This window comes from Meles meles, chromosome 8, assembly GCF_922984935.1.
Source record: "Meles meles chromosome 8, mMelMel3.1 paternal haplotype, whole genome shotgun sequence".
Classification (NCBI taxonomy): Eukaryota; Metazoa; Chordata; class Mammalia; order Carnivora; family Mustelidae; genus Meles; species Meles meles.
The window spans coordinates 48,951,662-48,973,391 of NC_060073.1; the positions used below are offsets into that span (position 1 = coordinate 48,951,662).

The 21,730-nt window shown below is 46.4% G+C and overlaps 1 protein-coding gene across 9 annotated transcripts in view; it reads right to left on the minus strand.

Moving 5' to 3' along the window:
- TEAD1 (TEA domain transcription factor 1) overlaps positions 1-21,730 on the minus strand; it is a 265,155-nt gene that overhangs the window by 9,705 nt on the left and 233,720 nt on the right. For all 9 annotated transcript variants that reach the window (XM_046015380.1, XM_046015379.1, XM_046015377.1 and 6 more), the window contains 2 exons: positions 9,089-9,229; positions 4,628-4,780 (listed from right to left, as the gene is read on the minus strand). In XM_046015380.1, coding sequence (XP_045871336.1) covers positions 4,628-4,780; positions 9,089-9,229 — 294 coding nt within the window. The remainder of the gene's footprint in view (positions 1-4,627; positions 4,781-9,088; positions 9,230-21,730) is intronic.

Here is a 21,730-nt window from a genome sequence, read left to right on the forward strand (position 1 = left end):
TTTTCTCTCTTGCTGTGTCCCTGACAAATAAATAAAATCTTAAAAAAAAAAAAAAAAGAAAAGAAAAGAAATGCCACATCCTGCTCCTCTTACCTCCGGAACAGTCCTTGATCCCATCCCCTCCACCACCGCCATGGCCCAGGGTACCAGCAAAGCACCTGGCCTCCCCCACCGGGAGCCACCCTGCCCCTTCCTACTCCCGGTACACAGCAGCCACAGCGACCCTGTGAACAATACAACTCTGACAAGAATGCCCTCTTGCTTAACAACCCCCACGGCCTGTATTCAACTTCCAAAATCTCCAGCCTGAAAGGCCCAGGAGCTCCGGCCCCATCTGGCTGTTCCTACCCAGTCAGCTCCCTGCTCCTTGCTTTCCTCTTTTTCCACACCAGCCACACCAGCCTGTTTCTAGTCCTCCCACCTACCTGCCACCTGTGGTACTTTTCTCTACCCTCTTTGCCCAGTCATCAGGCAGGGATGCCTCCTCTATCTCTGCCTGAGGGAAGCCTTCTCTGACCTCCCTCCTCCGGTCAAATCCTCCTGGCATCCGCTCTCTGGGCACCATGTACTGCCCTCTGACAGCCACCAGCCTCCGCGTGGTTTACATCCATTTTGCGGCTGCTTGAGGAGCGCCTGCCTCCCTCAGGGGCTTCCAAGATGGCTGCCCCCCACCCCCATCTAGTTTACATCCCAGCCCCTGACATGTAAGTACACACCCAGGAGACAGCGCTTTTCTTGGTAAATCTGAAACATGTTTGTTTATCCGTCAAGGCAACTTAAACACCGGCTGTTTACATGCCTTGAGGATGCCCCGTTCAATACTCTGTACGCCCAGGTGTCTGTTTCCCAAGGATACCACAGGCAAACATTGTACGAATGTACTGTAACCACTTCTTCACCTGCCTCTTTCCCTGGAGCAGGCCAAGATTTGCTCTGGAATAGGCACTGTTTTGCCTGCACTGCACTCTGACAGCGATTATAATCTCTCCACAGTTTAGCTGAATGAAAGCAAATATTCTCAACAACCTCTGAGGTGGGGCGTCTAGACGAGAGCATTTTGTTTGTAAGTGGAGGAGGGAACTGAGTTTAGAGACGTTCAGCGACTTATCCAAACCAATGTCATTAAGTAAAGTTGTATCTTAAACCCCAGTCTTCTGACTGCGTGATCATGAAATAGTCTGGGAAATACTTTCCTATGCTTTTAAGTCTTCATTTATGTCTGTCAACAGCTCTGTGACCTCAGGGAGGCCTAACATTCCTCATCCATAAAATGGGAATAAACACAACCTCACAGTTCTGCAGTGAGAATTTTGTAGTATCACATTTACAAAGGATTTAGCACTGTGCCTGGAGCCTCCATCATCTGCCTTACCGTCTTGCAAACTCTCCAGGAAAGACTATGTCCTATTCATCTTTTTCTTTTTTAGGCTCTAGGCCTAGCACGGGGCTCAAACTCGTGACCCTGAGATCAAGAGTTCCCTGCTCTATCGACTGAGCCAGCCAGGTGCCCCGAATATGTCCTAGACTTCATGATTAAGATTCAAAAGGAGGAAAGAAAAAAATGTTTCTAGCAACCTGTATGTATGTCTGACTACAACTCCAAAGATAATGGGAACACTTGGCCTGTAATTCAGTGACAGTCTTCCTCAGTCTGTCTGGATATTGTCACTCAGGCCCTGCATTTACAGGTTCACCTCAATTTCTCTATCATCCTGTTGAAATCAAAGACTTTAGCTCACCGGCCAGCAGGGTCTGGAACTAGTCTTGCTGACACAGGCTTTGTAATCCAATACCTAGTAAAATGCCTGTGACTACGTCCAGCAGCTGCCATCCTGGCTGTGTTCCTCCATCTCCCCCTGCCGCCCCCGAGGAAGAGCTGAAAAGTACTCTCTTTCCTTTATCAACGAGTTGATTTCATTCCATAATCCAGGAGCGCTGGTATAATTTCAGCTTTTCTAAATGCTAAATTTCTAGCAAATATTTACTGAGAGCTACTAATTCATCACAGCAAAGGAATTTTTCTAGTTGCTTAATGATAAATTCTGGAATTAAGGAAATGCTCTCTCTGGATATCCAGGCTGCTTGAAGGAGAACTACTCATTGGGTCTCATGGGTTTCGTGGCTAAATAGATGCTTTCAATTTCTTCCAGGCCTTCTTTTCCTCAGCTGTGCTCTGTGAGGTAGGGTTAGGGACGGAGGGCATAGTCCTTAAAATGCTGACACAGACTCAGAACTGGTTTGTAAGGACAACTAAGACTGCTTCCAAGAGAGATGGGCTGGCCATTCACTCAAGAGAGTTTGGGTGAATTCCTAAGGCTATTAACTGTTCACACCAAGGTATGACACACTCACTTTCTGCCCATCTGAGCACAAAGTCCCCTGTTCCTAACTAGCAACAGATACCAGCTGTAGGTCAGGGACCCACCAGCACCCCAAACCGGGATCTGCTCCGTTTTCACTAACAACTGTTACAGAACAGGATACTAATCAATAACATTCTTGGTAAACAATACTAACAAACTAAACAATAACCTGTTCTTGGTAAAGAACAGGTTTTCCAAAGTTTCCCCCAGATTGCTAGTCTTCTACGGACACACCAGAGAATCCACCGGGATTCTCTCTCAGGAATAAATGAAAATTACACACAAAATTATCTGTCAGCCAACTGTATGCCCATCACGTGTCTGTGGACTCGAGACTCCCTGCAGCGCATTGCCAACCCCGAGCCGCGGGCCTCAACTACCCGGGGAGCCGTTAAAATAAAACAAGAACGGCAATGCTGGGTGGGTGGGTGGGCCTTGCCCCCCAGAATTTTTAAAAGCTTCCTGCGTGGGGCGCCTGGGTGGCTCAGTTGGTTAAGTGACTGCCTTCAGCTCAGGTCATGATCCCAGAATCCTGGGATTGAGTCCCACGTCGGGCTCCCTGCTCCTTGGAGAGTCTGCTTCTTCCTCTGACTTTCTCCCCTCTCATGCTCTCTCTCTCAAATAAAAAAATAAAATCTTAAAAAAAAAAAAAAAAAAAAAGCTTCCTGTGTGGGGATGCCTGGTGGCTCAGTTGGTTAAGCCGCTGCCTTCGGCTCCGGTCATGATCCCAGGGCCTGGGATCGAGTCCGGCATCGGGCTCTCTGCTCAGTGGGGAACCTGCTTCTCTCTCTGCCTCTGCCTGCCACTTTGCCAGCTTGTGCTCTCTCTGACAAATAAATAAATAAAATCTTAAAAAAAAAAAAAAAAAAAGCTTCCTGTGTGAATCTGATATGCAGAAGGATTTTAATTTTTTAAAGTTTTGTTTATTCAGTTTTTATACTGTTGTGAGGAAACTGGGTCCCTCTGGCTCTGGAAAGTTAACTACGAGGGTATTTTATGAGCCGGACAGCCCAATGGTACCTTGAAATTGACCATGGAGGATGTATTTATAGCATGGAAATGGGCAAATGCAAATAAATCAGGGTTTTGCGGGGGAGGGTGGAGGATAGTTTGTGGTTTTTTTTTTTTTTTCCTTTTTGCTTGTTTTCTTTTAAAGTAGCACACCACTCATGGTGAACTCTAGCCGCCATGGGTCCAAAACCTCTGGGTAAAGAACTTCTGCTCTAAGTATTATAGTTCTTAATCCTAGTAGCAGCGTAACAAAGCAGGGCTTCAGAGGGTTGAGTGTGTGACCATGATACTGTCTTGTGCCCCTTTCAGCAAACCTGTTTCTAAGTTTTGTTTTGGCATTTTTCCTTCGTTTAAGTCAAGGAATATTAATTTTTTTCAAAAAGGAGCCTAATGAAACCCCTTACTGCATATTTTGTAGGCAGACTTTTGAGGACATCGCTGTTCTTAATACCTTCCTCCCACGTATCCAAATGGAGCCCCGATGAGAAATTTGTTTTAAAGGTAAACACGAGAGGATCCTCCCCTACTCTCCAGCACTGACCAGGGGCACAGGAAACTTCTTCCATCATGGACGCCGGGCACCAACCACTGCTTTTATTTTCCCTTTAGCTGTCCAAGCTTTTGACCACATTTTTCAGCCTATGGGGACTATTTTCCGGTCACGACATTCTAGTTTCCATTTCTGGTGGTGCCGAGGGTTTGTATTTTGCTATCTTAATGTGCATTACTTCTTATAAGGCCTTGCAATCCTTCATGAAATGAGTCAAGGTGTATTTGAAGTACGAACCCACTGACTCAATTTTTGTCTCATCTGCAATCTGCCTACTCTGCTGCTGGGACTCACGGAGGGCTGAGACTGGAACGACCTAGGGAACGATAAGTACTCACGCCCGGCTTCTCTCTTCAGAGGTCCTGATTGCGTCGATCTAGGATGCAGCCTTGGTGTCAGGCTTTTAAAAGTTTTCAACTATTTTAAGAAGTCCCCATGCCTTTCTAACGTGCAGCTGAATTTACCCACTTGAATTCTAGTTTCCCGAGCTTCGAAGAGCTTATGAGCCTCACCAGATGAGACCCTGTCTCTTCTAGAGACTTGAGCCCAAGCAGAGCCCGAGCTTTTGCCCTGGGCGCTATGGGTTCAAATGGTGACCTTCCCACAGCCTGCTCAGCACCCCTACACCCGGCCACCTTCCTGCCCCCTGACCCCCCAGCGTCGGACTGCGTCAGCCACAAGAAGAAAGAGGCAAAACAGTTACCAATAAGATTGTGAAGTTTTCCAAAACACTGTTCATCATGTATTTCTCTGGTAAGTGTTTCAGCTTGTGGATGAAGTTTATCATATATTCACACATTGGGGAGCGGTTTATTCGGTACACAAATCGGCCGTTCTCAAACCTTGCATACTCCGTCTGTGAGGGGAGAAAGGAGTTGAACACGTTTACACTTTGGACTTCAAGATACATAAAAACGCTGTTACTGCCTTCAAAAGCATTTTTCTTTTCCTTTTTCAACAGGAGTCATCTGTTAGATGCTGTACTAGTTACACAGTGTACTTATTTTAAAAGAAATCCTATCTCCAAACTTAATGCCATACTCAGAAATCCATTATTTTTCTGGAAACTTTAAAAAAAAACCAACAAAAAAACAGTGGAAACAGGATAGCTTTAGAGAAGGGTTGTTTAGGTCAGAAAGAAAAGAAAGCAAAGGTCGGAAAGAAATAGAATCACCTACTTAGTGATTTTCTGCCTGGAAATCTGGGGGAGCAAGGCCCAGTCACTTACAACTCTTCAAAGAGCCCAGGGAAAATCCTCCGCCAGTGTTATAAGGCCTCACAACGACTTGGGCAGCTAATTTCTCTACCTCAGGAAAAACTACTTCACACTGATCACGAGCTCCTGACTGTGAGTTATTTATGTCTTTAATAAACATGGAAAAGAAAGAAAATACGGGTATGGAAGATCCCACAGAAACACTCAGAAATAAGAGACACATCCCTAGACAGTCTTGGATCAAAGAAGAATTAAAAAGGAAATTACAAACTAGCTCAAGAGTAACGAAAAGCAAAACACTTGACATCAAACCTTAGGGGGCCTGATGAAACTCTACTTGGAGGAAACTTAACGAAGCAGCTTCATGAGTTCACAATTAAAGGTAAAAAATTATAGAACTAAACCATGTCTGAAATTAAAAAAAGAAAAAATGAAACAACAACAAAAAACCCACAAAATAAACCCAAGCCACAAAGAAACCAAAGGAAACCAGGAATAGGAAATTAATAAAGATAAAAGCTCAAATAGATGTTAACAGAGATAAAAAATGTGGGCAGAATAAATTAAAAAACTGGTTTCTTTAAAAAGTCAAAACAAAATCAAGCCTTCACAAGCTTAACAGAGAAAAGAGACAAAACCACAATTACGGGAGAGATTGGAAGATCTGTAAAAGGTTACCTCATGTAAGTCTAAGGCGAAAAAGCCGAGAGGAGAGGATGACTTCCCAGCAAAGTATGAATTACTAATACTCAACCATGAAGGAGAAAACTCCAGTAGGTCTGTTACGGTGGAGGCAATGGAAAAATTGTTCAGAGACTCACCACGGAGAAAGGTACAAAGACCAAATTCTTTCACTGCAGAGTTTTATGCAAATCTAAAAGAATAATTACTCTTATTGTTATGCAAACAATGCCAGGCTGCAGAAAAAGGCAGGTGTCCCAATTCTTTTTATGAAACCAAGGGACATAAAGAGATGAGAAAGAGTCACCGTGTCCAAAGCAGGACTTTCTTCAGGAATGTTGTGGTGGCTCCTACACGGGACGGGTACGAACTCGTGATGCCCACAACTTGGAGAAAAATCATGTAAGAGATGTTGAAAAGGCATTTGATAAAATATTGCAGCTGTTACTGATAAAAACCCTAAGTACAATGGGAAGAGAAGGAAAGCACCTAAATACAAAATAAAGACCATTTATACAATCCGACAGTGAACGTGTACACCGTGAAATGGTAAAACACCAAAAACAACTCCATGGGCAGCAGTCACCACTCACCGTCCTACTTCTTTTTATGACAAGGCTGGAGGTTTTAGCAAATGGAAAGAAGGTGAGAAAATAACCAAAACAGAAAAGGTGGCAAAAACATTGGAAAAGAGGAGATAAAATAAAGCCTTCTGTTTTTGCTGCTGCTATGACCATACACATAGAAAATCCAAGCATCTAGGGGGAGGAAAAACCACTGGAGATAAATAAGAGAATATGGCAAGATGGCCAGATAGAACATAGATAAGCAAAAACCAAGAGCTTTCCTCTCTTCTTGTAATTAAAACCCAGAAATGGGAAATTGCATTAACGAATTATATACTATTTAGGAAAATATTTAACAAAAAAGGGATAAGCCTATACGTGAAAACTATAAAATCTTATTAAGATAAATGAGATAGAAATGCAAAGAGGTTCTCAACTGGAAACATTTAGTATTGGTAATGTGTCAATTTATCCCAAAATAATAATGTCTAAATCTAGTATAATTACGATTAGATTGATCAAGCGAGGCTTTTGGTTTTCTTTACCTTTTTTTTTAAAGTGATCCATTTTTTTGAAGAATAAATGCTGTTTACTAGCCTAGAAAATATATGGAAAACAACAGCCAGATTGTCTTGCGCCAGCAGAGGAATGTGCTTAAAGCCACTGTAATCAAATCAACATGGCCCTGGGACGCTGTTGAGATATACAGAGGGGGGAATCAGGGATTCTTCAGGAATGGCTCCTGGGATATGCGGTGACTTAAAGGAGACAGATCTCAGATCTACTCAGAGGGAAAACGATGAATCACTTAATAAATGGTTTTGACACAAACGCTTGTGTACTTGGAAGAAAACGGTAGCACACGCCCATCTCACACCAAACGGGGAAGTACATTCTAAGTGAATTAAAAGCTTATAAAACTCCACCTGCCACACTCACACCACCTTCTCCATGAAAATTCCTGGGCTTTCATCAGTCACAGGCAACCTTTTCCTGTTCCCTGAACTTACAGAAGACTTTGGGTCTGTTACTGGAGGACACGACGGAAAAAAAAAAAAAAAAAAAAAAAAAAAGACTTTAGAATCTGGGACGCTGAGTAACTTGTCCAGTTTGTCTTGCCCAGGCAGGAGGTCCAGCTCAGGCGAGGCCTGACAATGAGGCTACCCAGCAGCCATGCCGACTGGGAACATTGTACATTCCCAACTACTGAGTGGTAACTGTGCTCCCTCCTCCTCCAAGGACCTGGGAGGTCGTCTGGGCTGCAGACCTCCTGGGCCTGTCAGTGATTACACCGCCACCTTCTCACCTACCCTCTCCTTGGGCTTCCCAGACATGCACTGAGCTGGCTCCCCTCCTCTCATATCCATTTTTGTTCTCTGCCGCTGTCTCCCTTCTGCTCCCCAAATTTAAACCCTTATTCTGTGCTGCTATTCCCTCTCTGCACCTAGTTCTCCATTTCCAAAATCTCAATGATCCTGAATGCTCAGGATTTCCCATCAGTATTCTCGGGCTTCACTCGTCTTCCAAATTCTCATCTTGCATCTGGAATCATCCCGACTGTGTGCTCCTGAGCACCCTCCTTTCTTACCTCTGTTGGTGGCAGCAATGTCCTTGCAAACACAAAACGTGGGGCCTCTGACTCTTCCTCCTTGTGGATTTTTAATATCCAGGGAGTTTCTAAGTTCTATTCAGAATATCTTACTGGATTCCCCCTGCTACCATTTCAGTGGAAGCCCAGGATGCCTCGGGTCCCATCAATCATCTAGTCAACTCTCTTCTGTCCTCTCTGGCTAAGTGTCACCCCCTCAACACTATTCTAGGGAGGCCCAGTCTGTGCTCAGGAAGCTTCAAGGGCCACGGCATCCCAGGTCCTCACTGTTTGGCCCCAAGTCTTAAAGCCCCCATGCTCGCTCCGGCTCTCCTGCCCATCGCCTCTGCTCTCTCCTGTGCCCTGGCATGAAGTCTGCCGCACTCAGCCTAGGCTCTGGGACCTGCGAGCTCCAGGACCACTGTGAACCAAAGCTGCTTGCTGCACATGGATTGACTAGAGGACGGGCAGAAGACACTGAAAAATTCAACTTTATGTGGAATGTCAACTCTAAGACATCAGTCACACAAAGAAACCCGCCCTGGTAAAAAGAACATACTTTTTTGGCAGGGAGGGAGGCCATGAAATATAAAAAGCTATAAACAGGTATTTGACCCCAGTATGTGCTGTCATCTGCTTAAAAGGATTAAAGGAGTGGAAAGGGCAAAAGCACCACCACCATGTGAGATGTCTGAGCACTACAGAAGGCAGGTGGCTGATCTGCTGAATTCCACCCCGGTTGTTACCTACCACGCCTAGAAGTGCCCTGGGACCTGGGGGTGGGAAGGACACCATCCAATAGATGGCAGGGCCTGTCTGCCCCTGCTTCCACACTGCCTCCACACCCCACACTTTGGGCAGGACTGAATGCTGCTGGCCACACAAGGCGGGCAACCGCGATCAGGGAGGGCTGGCATGGACCTTCCTCTCCCTGCCTTCTTCCAGGTGCTTTCAGATCGTTCTGTCTTTTTAGAGGTAACAGGGGAAAGAGGTGGGAGAAAGGGAGAGGAGCAGATGCCAGAGAAGGTAAAACTCTCCGCCCCAATGTCAAGCCGACAGGAAGGCAACAGTCTGCCCTTGAATGAAGATTCCGCTGGACAGATGCCTACTTACCTCTACTTTTTCTACTACTTGCTTCCCAAAGGAGCACACTTTGGTGGAACAGGTGACTGTCATATTTTCAGAACTCTCATACTGACTGGTTACACCGTAAAAAGCCCCGGCATCGTCCTGAATACTGCAGTTTAGGTCGGCCTGTTGGGAAGGAAACGGAGGTGGGGGTTATCCTCTCATGGCCAGAGGCATGGCAACAAGCACGACTGGGGACTGGAAGGCTGGGAGACCTCTGCTCGGGCTGACTGGAGGGTGGGTGTGGCTCGAGGAGGTGGGGAGGTGACGCTCATCCAGAAACAAGTTCCATGGCCCGCTGGGTCACTTTTTGAAGAGCTTGCTAACTCCAGCAGTCGCCCTGGCACAAAGGCCAAGCGACACACATCTATTTCAATCTGCTTTCTTGTGTTCAGTGTAGACTAGTACTGTACCCTTGTTAAAAAGATCCGTGAGGCCTCTGAGGTGTGTGCAGAAAGCAGTGCAGAATGGATTTCACAGTCAGTAATCTGCAGATATACTTAAAGATTTTATTGATTGATTGATTGATTGATTGGAGACGGTGGGGGAGAAGAGTGGAGGGAGAGGGAGAGAATCTCAAGCAGACTCCGAGATGAGCACAGTCTGACGCTGGGCTCAATCCCAGGACCCTGAGATCACAACTTGAGCCAAAATCAAGAGTTGGACGCTTACCTGACTGGGCCCCCCAGGCGCCCTAATCTGTAGATATATTTAAAAGAACAGATCTATAGCTGACTGGCCATTTATTAATAGATGTGAAAATAAACTTTATTACAAATTACATCATCCAGAAGGGAAATGGCTCCTAGTAAAGACTGGTTTATAAAGATGCTAAATAATTACTATTTCCCACTCATTTAAGGTATCTGATGATTACCTACTATGTGAGGTTCATGCTAGACACTATACAGAACTACAGACGGGAGCTGTGCACATAAAACAGCTGTAAGAGACAGAAATAGTACCACGTCAAAGGTGCTCTGAGTCCAGACAATGGAAGGCATGACTTTTAGCCACAGGTATCGCTTATGGGATGGTTATGATGTGCAGAGACGGGTTGAGGAGACACTGGGAGCAGAAGGGACCTCGGGTACCCCCTTCTGCAAGGACTAAGGCCACTGGGAAAAGTGAGTTTGGAAATGCAGCCAGGACTTGAGTTGTGAAGGGCTGAAAAAGGGGTGTGGATCACATGCTGCAGGAAATAGGGACCCTTAGAAAGTTCTGGCACAAGGAAGTGATGTGATCGGAGCTGTGTTTCAGGGGCAGATGTCTCAATGTGGCATAGTATCCACTGCAGAGGGAGGCTGGGAGGCCACAGTAGTGGCCGGACCACTCATGGATGGCTCCCTCCTCTCCAGTACCTCCTGACCTGCTCTTCCCCACGAGGCACTGGGGTGTGGGGCCGGGGGTCAGAGTGAGCAAGACCTGGGCCAGTCCTTACTGCTGAGGGCTTGCAATTGAGTGGGGAAGACATCACCATATGGATGGGCACTCCTGAAAGAGGCACAGAGGGCCACGAGAACCAACCTCAGGGTTCAGGTACTTTCCAAGGATGAGGCAGCTCAGATCCAAAGGAAGAAGCACTGACTGAGGCAGGTGGACATGCCCTGAGTGTGCACAAAGGGCACATAACCAGAAACCAGGCCAAGAAAAGGCTGGGATCGAGGGAGCAGGGGAGAGAGGGTGGCAGGAAGGTTTGGGTCTTAGATCCTAAAACCAAGGAGCTTTAAGTGCACAGGAGGGGCCCAGTGACAGGTTATGGCTGGATGTGTGTTCCTAAGAGGAACCATGGGCACGGCACACAGACGACTCTGAAAGAGTGAAAGCACAGGCAAGGGACATCAGAAGGTTGATGGTGCAGTCTGGACAAGGGCTGTGGGGACTGGAGAGGGACAGGGGACCTGCCGCACGACTGTCTGGGACATTCGACCAGCTGATTGTAAAACCTTGCCGTGCACTAGCTGCTAGGAAGGCCTGAGTCATCCTAGATGTATCTGTAATAAGGGTCTGCATCTGAACTTCCTTCTTGAATTGAGTATCAAGAAAATGTCCCTTTCCCGAGGCAAAACTTCCTATTTTCTGGCTTAAAATAAAAAGAACCATAGGCTTTATATTCCCCCTTTTTCCCTTCATGCCAAGAAATTCAAAGCTAAATTCAGTGCCCGACTACAGTAATTACCTATCCCAAGGTATTTCTAATAGCTACTAACAAGCAGTGTAGGGCTCCTTTTACTGGATTACGATCTGCTTTTACTTGTCCTTGTCTACTTTTCCATTGCCCGTAAAGGTAGTAACACTCCTTCACATTTTGTGTTTGGGAATTATATGGGGCACAAATTCTAAATAAATAAAAATACCCAGGTGGACATGTTTCTCACATTCAAGGGTTTGAGGTCAGCTCCGTGAAGAGCAGAGAAGCAAGCAGTGGTGAGTCCGAGCCTGACTGCGGTCTGCACTTGCGCTCCCTGGGGTCTGCTGAGCTCCAGCCGCCAGGGGAGAAAGTTACCATGGGTCCTCAGCGCCCAGGAGCTCTGACCTGGCATCATGCCCAGCTTTCCAGGGCAGCCGCGACTGGGTGTGTACTGGGGGTGGACCTTCAATGGGCACCCAGGTGGCAGAGTCAGTTAAGCATCCGACTCTTGGTTTCAGCTCAGCTAGTGAGCTCAGGGTCAGGGCCCTGAGCCCTGTGTTAGGTTCTGTGCTCAGCACTGAGTCTGCTTAAGAGTCTCTCTCTTGTCTGTCTCTGAGCCCCGCCCCACCCTCAGCTCCTAAGAAATAAATAAATCATAAAAAAAAAAAAAAAAAGTGGGCTTTCAAGAACCACTGTTTTGGGGGTACCTGGGTGTCTCAGTGGGTTAAGCCTCTGCCTTCGGCTCAGGTCATGATTTCAGGGTCCTGGAATCGAGCCCCGCGTCTGGCTCTCTGTTCAGCAGGGAGCCTGCTTCCCTCTCTCTCTGCCTGCCTCTCTGCCTACTTGTGATCTCTCTGTCTCTGTCAAATAAATAAAATCTTAAAAAAAGAGAACCACTGTTTTTTTGCTTCGTTCTGCCACCAGCTGACAACACAGGCTCTGAGAAACAGCTCAGGTACTTTTCAGTAGTGAGATTTATGCTCTTATAATTCTGGTATAGCTTGTGCTATAAGTTTTTTGTTTTTTTCTTAAAAAACCAAGAGCACACACATGGTAAGAAAAAAAAAAAAAAAAAAAAAAAAGGCAAACTGGAAAAAGAGTGTACATTTTATTCCTACCCCCCAAACTTGCTAACCTCCCTACTGGTGACCCGTGTTAACTGTTTCCCAAGTGCCCTTTTGGAGTTCATTAGCATTTATACATACAAGCATAACAGATCTCCTCTTTTTTTGCACAAAAAGCACTCTTTGAGACCTTGCTTTAAAATATAATATATACATATAAATCTCTCTCTATATATATAGATATATATATAGCTACATCCTAGAACTCATACAGTACTGATATGGAGTATCAGTTTTAAAAAGAAAAGCCAGGGGCGCCTGGGTGGCTCAGTGGGTTAAGCCGCTGCCTTCGGCTTGGGTCATGATCTCAGGGTTGTGGGATCGAGTCCCGCATCGGGCTCTCTGCTCAGCAGGGAGCCTGCTTCCCTCTCTCTCTCTCTGCCTACCTCTTTGTCTACTTGTGATCTCTCTCTGTCAAATAAATAATTAAAATCTTAAAAAAAAAAAAAGAAAAAAAGAAAAAGAAAAGCCATTTAAAAACGTAGGCGGTCCCACATTTTAGTGGCTGCATACCCTCCCATGACACAGATGCACCCTCAAATAATTCCTACGTGCTCTACTGATAAACATTTCGGTGCTTCTCAACATGGATGCAATAGTGAGTTTAGGTGCAGCAGGAAAGGTACACTAGGATTCCTTTCCCTTTCTTTTAAACTTAGAAAGTTGCCAGCATTGAAAGGGCTTTAGAAGGCTATAAACAAACAGTGACTATTTTAACAAACTCATTATTTTTATTTTTTTTAATTTTATTTACTTACTTTTAAAGATTTTATTTATTTATTTGACAGAGAGAGTGAGAGAGCCTAAGTAGGAGAGAGGCAGATGGAGGGGGAAGCAGGTTCCCTGAGATCATGACTTGAGTTGAAGGCAGAGGTTTAACTCCCCTGAGCCACCCAGGTGCCCCTCTTTTTTTTTTTTTTTTTAAAGATTTTTATTCATTTGTCAGAGAGAGCATGCGCACACAAGCAGGAGGAGCAGCAGGCTGAAGGAGAAGCAGGCTCCCCGCTGAGCAAGAAGCCTGATGCAGGACTCGATCCCAGGACCCCAGGATCATGACCTGAGCCAAAGGCAGATGCTTAACCGACTGAGCCACCCAGGTGTCCCTAACAAACTCATTATTTTTGACACACCCAGTTGTTTTTCAAGCCTGGTGACCAGTCAAAAGCAGTCTGGTGTTTTTGGTGTGAGGGGGGCGGGAAGGAGCCCCCCTTCCCGGTGGTGAGGGGTCAACGGGGGAGGCCACAGAACAGGTTATTTCTTTTCAACTAACCCAGCCACACTTGCATCAGTGATAGAACCAAGAGGGAGGTTTCTTCAGAACAGCGCCTCAGCTCCCTAGGCATAGCGCTTTCTTTTCCGCCCTTTGTTCAAATGCTCCATTTTTTACTTTCTTCACTTCGGCGACATGACCAACGATAACTAACTCAGACACTTAAAATCTGAAGCAAGCACGGAAGTAAACGGACAAAATCATACATCCCTCTACACAACTGGAAAACGTGAATGAAGTTTAGGAATGGCATTTGCCGTAATGTGATGTTAGCGCAATTGCTGGAAATGTCCAGCCTCCACACTCCCATCCTTCTGGGTTTCCAGGCCTCAGCGACGCGGCCAAAGCAGCTGTCCCATGGCAGTGGCACAGTGTGTAGATGCCATGAGACCGGATTCATTTTTAAGACTCTCTTTTCTCTATTTGACAAAATTATCTGCAGTAATAACCAGCGCTCTATTTCATGGTTTTAAACTTTAAACACAAAAACTCCCAAAGTAGTAATAGAATGACAGAACTGCAGTAACCTGAGCTCTGTTTTCCCATCTTCCTAATGACGGGGCCAGCACGGGGCCATCACGGCGCGTCCCTCCATGTACTATTTAACCGCAGGAAGCTCAGGGGCTGCGGCTCGCGGGACTCCAGGAACAGACCCAAGGCTGAGCCCACGTGTTTTCTTGACGAGTAACACACACAGTGGCTAAGGAACGGAAGTGTGCTAATCAGAAGCAGATATATGTGCATATATGAAATAAAAATGTTAACTTCACCAACTCTTCAGGACTCGGGTCAACAAGATCTTTTCTTTTCAGGAGGATTTTGTCAATGGCATTGTCTAGAACTGTGGGCCCATGGTGATAATAAAAATAAGAACGATTTTTAGATGGTCTTGCCATCTAAACTTCTCTAAGAACCATGGACGTCCTTACTGCCTGCACCGGGCAGACCATCGCCACCGTCTTACCTTCGGTTCACCACTGTCCCTTAGAATTCCCCAAATCATTTTCATTAGTCTTAAATGGGAAAGGACGACCTGTGGTTTTTATGACAGGAAGTATCAAAAATGAAGTGATGAGGGGCGCCTGGGTGGCTCAGTGGGTTAAAGCCTCTGCTTTCAGCTCAGGTCATGATCTCAGGATCCTGGGATCGAGCCCCGCACCAGCCTCTCTGCTCAGCAGGGAGGCTGCTTCCCCCCACCCCCCTGCCTACTTGTGATCTCTGTCAAATAAATAAATAAATCTTAAAAAAAAATGAAGAAATTAAAATGTACACATTATGAGCACCCGCTCAGAAATTAGCGCAACAAATGATGAGTTCTGAAGTTATGGAAGTTAATTTTCTTTTATGTTAAATTAAACATCATGCATTCAGAGAAATGCACAGGCCACAAGTTTGCAATTTGATTAATATTCATAAAGTGAACACACCCATGTAACCAGCGCCCAGATGAAGAAACAGAACAGAAGCTCTCCCACCTAGGCTCTCTTCCGGTTTGGTCACCCCCATACCTCCCTGGGGTGATCCTGTAACACCGTACGTTAGTTCTGTCCAGTGTTTTGAACGTGGAATCACGGAGTACGGACTCCTTTGTCTTCGGTTTCATATGCTCAGCATTGCAGCATGAAGACTGACCTATGCTGCTCTGAGTAGGTCGTTCATCCTTGTTACGGAAGAGTGTTCCATTGACTGAAAAATACCAGGATCTACGCATTCCACTACTGATGGGCACTAGTGACGTTTCCAAATCAGACCGATCATGAAGAATGCTACTCTGAAGGGGCGCCTGGGTGACTCAGTCGGTTGAGCATCTGACTCTTGGTTTTGGCTCAGGTCATGATCTCAAGGTCGTGAGATCAAGTCCTGTGTCAGGCTCCACGCTGGGGGCGGAGGTTGCTTTCAATTTCCCCCCTCCTTCTGCCCCACCCCCAAAAGAGTGCCACTCTGTACATCCTTGCGTCGACTTCTGATAAACATCTGTATGCATTTCTGCTGGGTGTTCCCCGGAGTGGAACGGCTGGCTCACCAGGACCATGCACATTTTAGCTCCCGTTTCGGTAAGACCGGCAGATAGTTTTTTGCATTATCTTACTTTCCTTAACAGTTGAGAAACTTTAATTATTAGTATAAATTTAACAGGTTAGTTTTTAAAAAGGCTTCTCAACGGACAGTAAATGACCAATTCGCTACGACAACTGCTCGGCAATTACTCTTGACCTGGGGAAAAAAAACATGTAGCCATCCAACCGTACCACAGCTGTTCTCCAGGAATTTTCTAAGAGGAGGTATTGATGGGAAAGATAATCATCTGTCGGCTGAGGATGTTACGATCACCCCAGAAATGCAGAAGTGCATTCTCTGAGCTCCCATGGAGCAAAGGTGATACGAAAGAAGAACTGCCAGGGCTGACTCAACAACAAAGGAGGCAAACTCTGTGATGAGCCTGAGATTTGCACCGAGTTCATTACTCCCCCTCTGGACTCACTTCCCCCCACTGAAAACTCAGGTCAAACCTACTTCATACAGTTCTGAAGGCAAGAAAGAAGGAATGCACTGGTATCAGAGATACAAACTATTTCTTCCTCATCAGCTTTTATCTGACCACAGGCTAGTTTCTAAAAGCAAATTAATATAAAAATCCAAGAGACAGTGAAACCCAGCAAACTTATCTTCCCAACAAATCCCAAATTCAAACCATATCCTATTCTTTCCTTTGGGGACCAGACGGCCCAAAATGGTAATGGGCCAGGCTCTGAAGTGTTACACACACACACACACACAAACGTGGCTGGGGACAGGGAGTCCAAACAGGCCCCTCCGAGGAGTCTTGGCCCATTCTGCCTTAGAGCAAAGACCCTATATACGGACTGGGTTTAGAAGCCAGCTCGTTCTACTCTCTACTACCAGATGCAGGAATCCTTTCTACAGCTTACTGACCTGTGCTGCCTTCGGGCTAAGTATCTTTAGATACAGGAAAACCATGGCTTTAAGAAACGACTATGTGCCGGGCAGACTTGTTAAGCTCCTTCTCCTGTCCTATTAGTTCTCTTGGCTGCTTTAATGAAGGACCACAAATAAGTGGCTTAAAAACAACACAAGTTGATGATCTTACACCTGGTACGGGAGAGGCTTTGACACTGATCTGCCCAGGTTGAGGTCAGGGTCCTGGGAGCGCCGTGAGACTCTCTGGAAGCTTGGTGGGGTGGGGGGTCTGGAGGTCACACACATTCCTTCTCTCTGGACCCCTTCCCCCATTTTCAAAGCCTGTAACACAAGGCTGGGTCCTTCTCTGGCTGCCCATTGTCCTCTCTCCCAGGCCCCTATGCAATGTGACATAGTCACAGATCTGGCGGCCAAGGTCTTGGTTGGTGTTGGGTCGGCGGCTCGGGGAGTGCAGGAAAACAATAGAAATGACCACCGGGTCGCCATCTTCCAGCCTCCTCCCTGCCCTTCCTTAACCCTTGACTCTCCCGCCAAAAGGGTGTATGCCCAGGTCACGTCTCCATAGGTAACCAGATACCTATGCAGGAAACAGAATTATCAGGACCCCCCACCCCATACCCTCAGATCACCAAATACTCTACCATATATGGATGTGAGCCCATGCCCTGCCTTGGCCCGATAAAAGACCCCCAACCGATAAAAGACCCCCAACCGACTCCCTCCCAGTGCGACTTCCCTGACTCCGCTTTCCGGAGTGGAGGAACCTCGCCCGAGGGTGCCCACCTCCTCCCAGCGCGACTTTCCTGGCTCCCCTTCTCCTGAGCCCTGAAACTTCGCCGGAGAGTGCCTTTAATCTTGCCTTGTGCCTACCTCGCCTGGTGTCCTGTTTATCTCGCCTATAAAACCTTACAGTTGGGACTCTGCTGCCACACCCCTCAAGTTGCAACTGGCTTCCCCTGTAATTTGCACCTAGAGCTCTGCCTTCTGGAATCACACAGACCCCAGTACACCTCTGTCGGACAATTCGCAATTTTCATTCGTTTCCCCCTTACTCTTACCTGTCCTCTTCCCTTTCTCACCAACAAGGTTCTTCAGGCCCTATCTGCTTCCCCGGATTCAAGTTCTACATTTCTCTTGATTAAACCCCATCCTGATTTCAGACCTTCAGGCCAGGTATTTGTGTATTCTGACTTTTCGTCTGTCCTTATTGTCTCCCAGTCCTCTGACCGACCGCACGGACAGGAGTGAGTTCCTGGAATCTCTCTTTCTCTTTATGCACAGACGAGACCTGTTTTGAGAAGCCACCAGGATGATGGGAAGAGATCACACACAAGAGACACAGTGCTAGCCGGGAACAATGCTGACGGCTGCTCCTAGTAACGGTGTGATTTAAAACGCACCCCAGGATACGGACAGAGCCCCGAGTCACATGGACAGAGGTGTGACCCCATAAGAATGGTGGTTCATAATCAACAAAAACAGTACCCACAGAGCCCATCCGAGCCTCAGTCCAAGGATCAAGGTGTGCAAACAGCTACAATGACGGCTTATTCCAAAGAACAAAATCAGCACTTTTCCTGATATGTGAGTTTATTATGATCAGTCTTAAGTTTTGTGTATAACTGCTCAAACAAGCAAAAATTACCATCTTTCCCACAAAGAGATGATTAGAGAGGTTACAGAATTCTTTCTGGAAATAAAAAAAAGGCAATCGCTAATAAATGTGTGTTTAATCAATTAAAGTCTTCAGGGTCTACTTGTGGGCAAGTCCTGGAAAGCAATACAAGGTCAAAGTAGAAGCGGGTCCCAGTGCCAGGCAGAGAAAGAGGACTGCATCAGACAGCGAAGAACCAAGAACAACAACAACAAAAAGAAACATCAGTTCTTCCCGAAACTTTCCCTTGATCTTCCTTGTCTCACACTCATTATGCAGCGAAAACATGTAAGTCACCAGAAAACACTCTGGATCCGTTTCTCCTCTATTACCTCTTTATTCCTGTGTCTATTCCACTGCTTAATTTTGTGCTTCTGGAATTTGAAATTAAAAAAGCAATATACTTCAAAGAAATGATCCTTCCCATTTCATGGGTGAGGAAAAATGAGGCCGAGCCCTGTTAAGCAGGATGCAGAGTCCTCAGAGGGGAGGACTGGGCCAGGGGGTCCTTCCTGCAGAGGCCCAGAGCTCTGAAAACTGGGCTCCAGGAGGCTGAAGGACCCCGCCTGGGAGCGCTCCAGCTGCCAAGCCAAGAACCAAGTGCGTGGCTCACGCAGAAGCAGTGCTGGGCTGTTGACAGACACTCTGCCACAGGCTTCAGAGGGAGAAAGCCTGCTGACCTGGAGAGTCAGCAGATAACCCCACAGGCAGAGGAGAAGGCAGGCAGGGGCACTGGGTCCGGGAAGGAGGAGGCAGTTGGACACTCCCTTCCCACGCAGGCCTCCCTTCCACCCTGAGGGCTTGGAGGAGCTGGGTGGGAATGGCTTGGTTGCAGAAATGAAAGCATCAAGAGGACTGTCCCTGACAAAAGACAGTCTAATAGGCACTGATGGATACGAGGAGACGCTGGCATTTTCAAACCACCACTTTGAACCTCTCCTCTTCATCCTCTCTGAGCTATGATCAAAGGACCAAGATTTCAAATTGTGAAGCAATTTTTTCCAATGGCAGCATCTGGCTCCTTGGCAGGCGGCACTGGGAGCTGGGCCCTGTTGTGGGCGGCCGTCCAGGCCTGCCACATGGCCAGGCTCGGCCAGGCAGGGCACCACGTGGGCCTGCAGCTGCTCCCACAGGCGCCAAAGGACAATCGCTCCGCACTGGGCAATAAGCCGGTGGGCAGGCGTAGCCCGGGAGGCAGTGCTTGGGGGGTGGGGGTGGGGGGGCTGAAGGACTCTGGCTGTTCCAAACCTTCTGGCCCGGACTCATTTGCATGCATCTGCCCCCCTGGCCCAGACCCCTGAAGCCAGCCCCCTTGGCATCAGATGTCTGGGGTGAGGGAGTTTCGCTGGGATGACCATGGGACAACTCAACAAGGCAACCTGCACCAGGGAAGAGTGAGGAGGCAAGTCCTTGAATGCGTTCACTGCGGACCATTGTGCCCTTGCCCAGCACAACAGGACAGCAGCTGGAGGGCTCCTGCCACAGCTGTTTTAAATAAGAATAATGGGAATAAACTCAGCCTAGCTCTTCAAGTTACTTTCCACTAATTATGGCATATATTTACATCTGCAAAACAGAAGATTTAAAAAAAAAACACCAAGAGCCCCTTTATTGTGCAGATTGGCACCCCTATTTGAATTTCATAAACATTTAGTACTTCAAAGAATCTTAAAAGCTTGCTTTAATTACAATATGCACTGGCTGAAAGGCTGGCTGTTTGCATTGCAAATTCCTATGAATACCGGCTTTCGTTTAAAAAAAAATTCAATTAATATCACCCACACAACTTCAGGTAACTGCCACTGGTGACGTCACACAGTAGCTGGGAAGAAAGAGCCGAGGTCTCAGCCCGCGAGTACAAAGCAGCTGCTGCACAGGGCAGTTCTTGCCAATGGAGGCAGTTAATGAGCCCTGGGCTCCCCGCTGAGCTAGGCCTGCACACAGCACATTCATCAGGTGTTCCAACGCCGGCCAGACCCCAAGTCCTATGTAGAATGACAACAGATCAGTTAACAGGTGTAGAGTTACCAGATAAAAAAATTCCGGCCACCCAGAGACATCTGATTTTTAGATAAACAACAATTTTTTTTTATTATCTGTGTATCCCAAAGACAGCATGGGACATGTGTGCACTAAAAAACGTGTATGTTGTTTACCTGAAATTCAAATGGAACTGGGTGGCCTGTATTTTTATTTGCTAAATCTGGCACCTCTAACAAATCATGTTTACCAAAAAGAGTAACAAAACTTGGGACCTACTCTCAAATCTCTGTAAGAGATTTGTGCAAAAACTTTAAGAAAACATTTTCTGTGCAGGATAGTTGAAGAAAAAATGAAGTTGCCAAATAATACCCAGAGCATGGTGCGCAGAACAAAGGCAAAAGAAAAAAATCAAATTTCCCTATAACTTACAGCCCATTGACAAGTCCTTGAGACAAGGAGTGTGATCTTCCTCTAGAAACTTAACTGCCTCAACGTTAATACTTTGCTAAGAGCAAAAGGCATCTTAGCTTAACTTTCTCCTAACCTCCAGGATCCTGTAAATCTACTTCATAACATGTAAAAATTCCTTTGGGAACTTCCTTTATCTCTACCCTCTCCCCCCACCCCAAGATATATGTTAGCAATCACTCTCCAAGCATATGGCCCATGAATATACATCTGGAGGGTCTGGTAACTAAGGTCTTATTAGACAGTAGGAAATGACCTTTTCCTAACAACAGCTAGCCCCTCTAGGATCTGGAAACCTTCTAAAATTCCTTAGAGACTTTCCCTATCCCTAACCCCTCCCAAGTCGAAAGTATTTAATAGGCCATCCCTCATAACCCCAATGCAACTTTCTGTGATCATGGGTCCTGTCCCTATGCTTTAACAAAACCACCCTAGTTAGGGCTCCTGGGTGGCTCAGCTGAAGCCCGACTCTTGATTTTCGGTCAAGTCAGGATTTCAGGGCTGTGGGATCAAGCCCCGCATCAGCTTTATGCTCAACAAGGGGTCAGTTTGAGATTCTCTCTCCCTCTGCCCCTCCCCCTGGCCTGTGCACCTGTGCACCCAGGCACGTGCTCTCTCAAATAAATAAATAAAACCTTTAAAAAAAAACCCCACTCTATTTGCACCCAAGATGTCTCAAGAACTCTTTCTTGGCTGTTCCCTCCAAACCCCAACATTTCCACATCGAGCTTAACTCTTTTTAGTAAAATCAAATGATGTACCATGTTTGCAGATAAATGTAAGAAGTCCAGAAGGATACGTGGCTGTAGGAAAATCTCCCTTTTTCTTCTATGGTCTTTTGATCTCCTTGGACTATCTGTAATAAACTTACATTGCTTTTGTAATGTAAAAAGAAAATTAAAATGGGGTGGGTGGGGAGGATGTACTTTTGGCTCTCCACCTGCACAGGGAGGAGGGATTTCATATATCACCAAAGGCCTAGGTCTAATTTTAGACAACTGACCAAGACCCCTGAGGGGTTTATGACTATGTCCAGATAATCCACTTATTCCCTGCA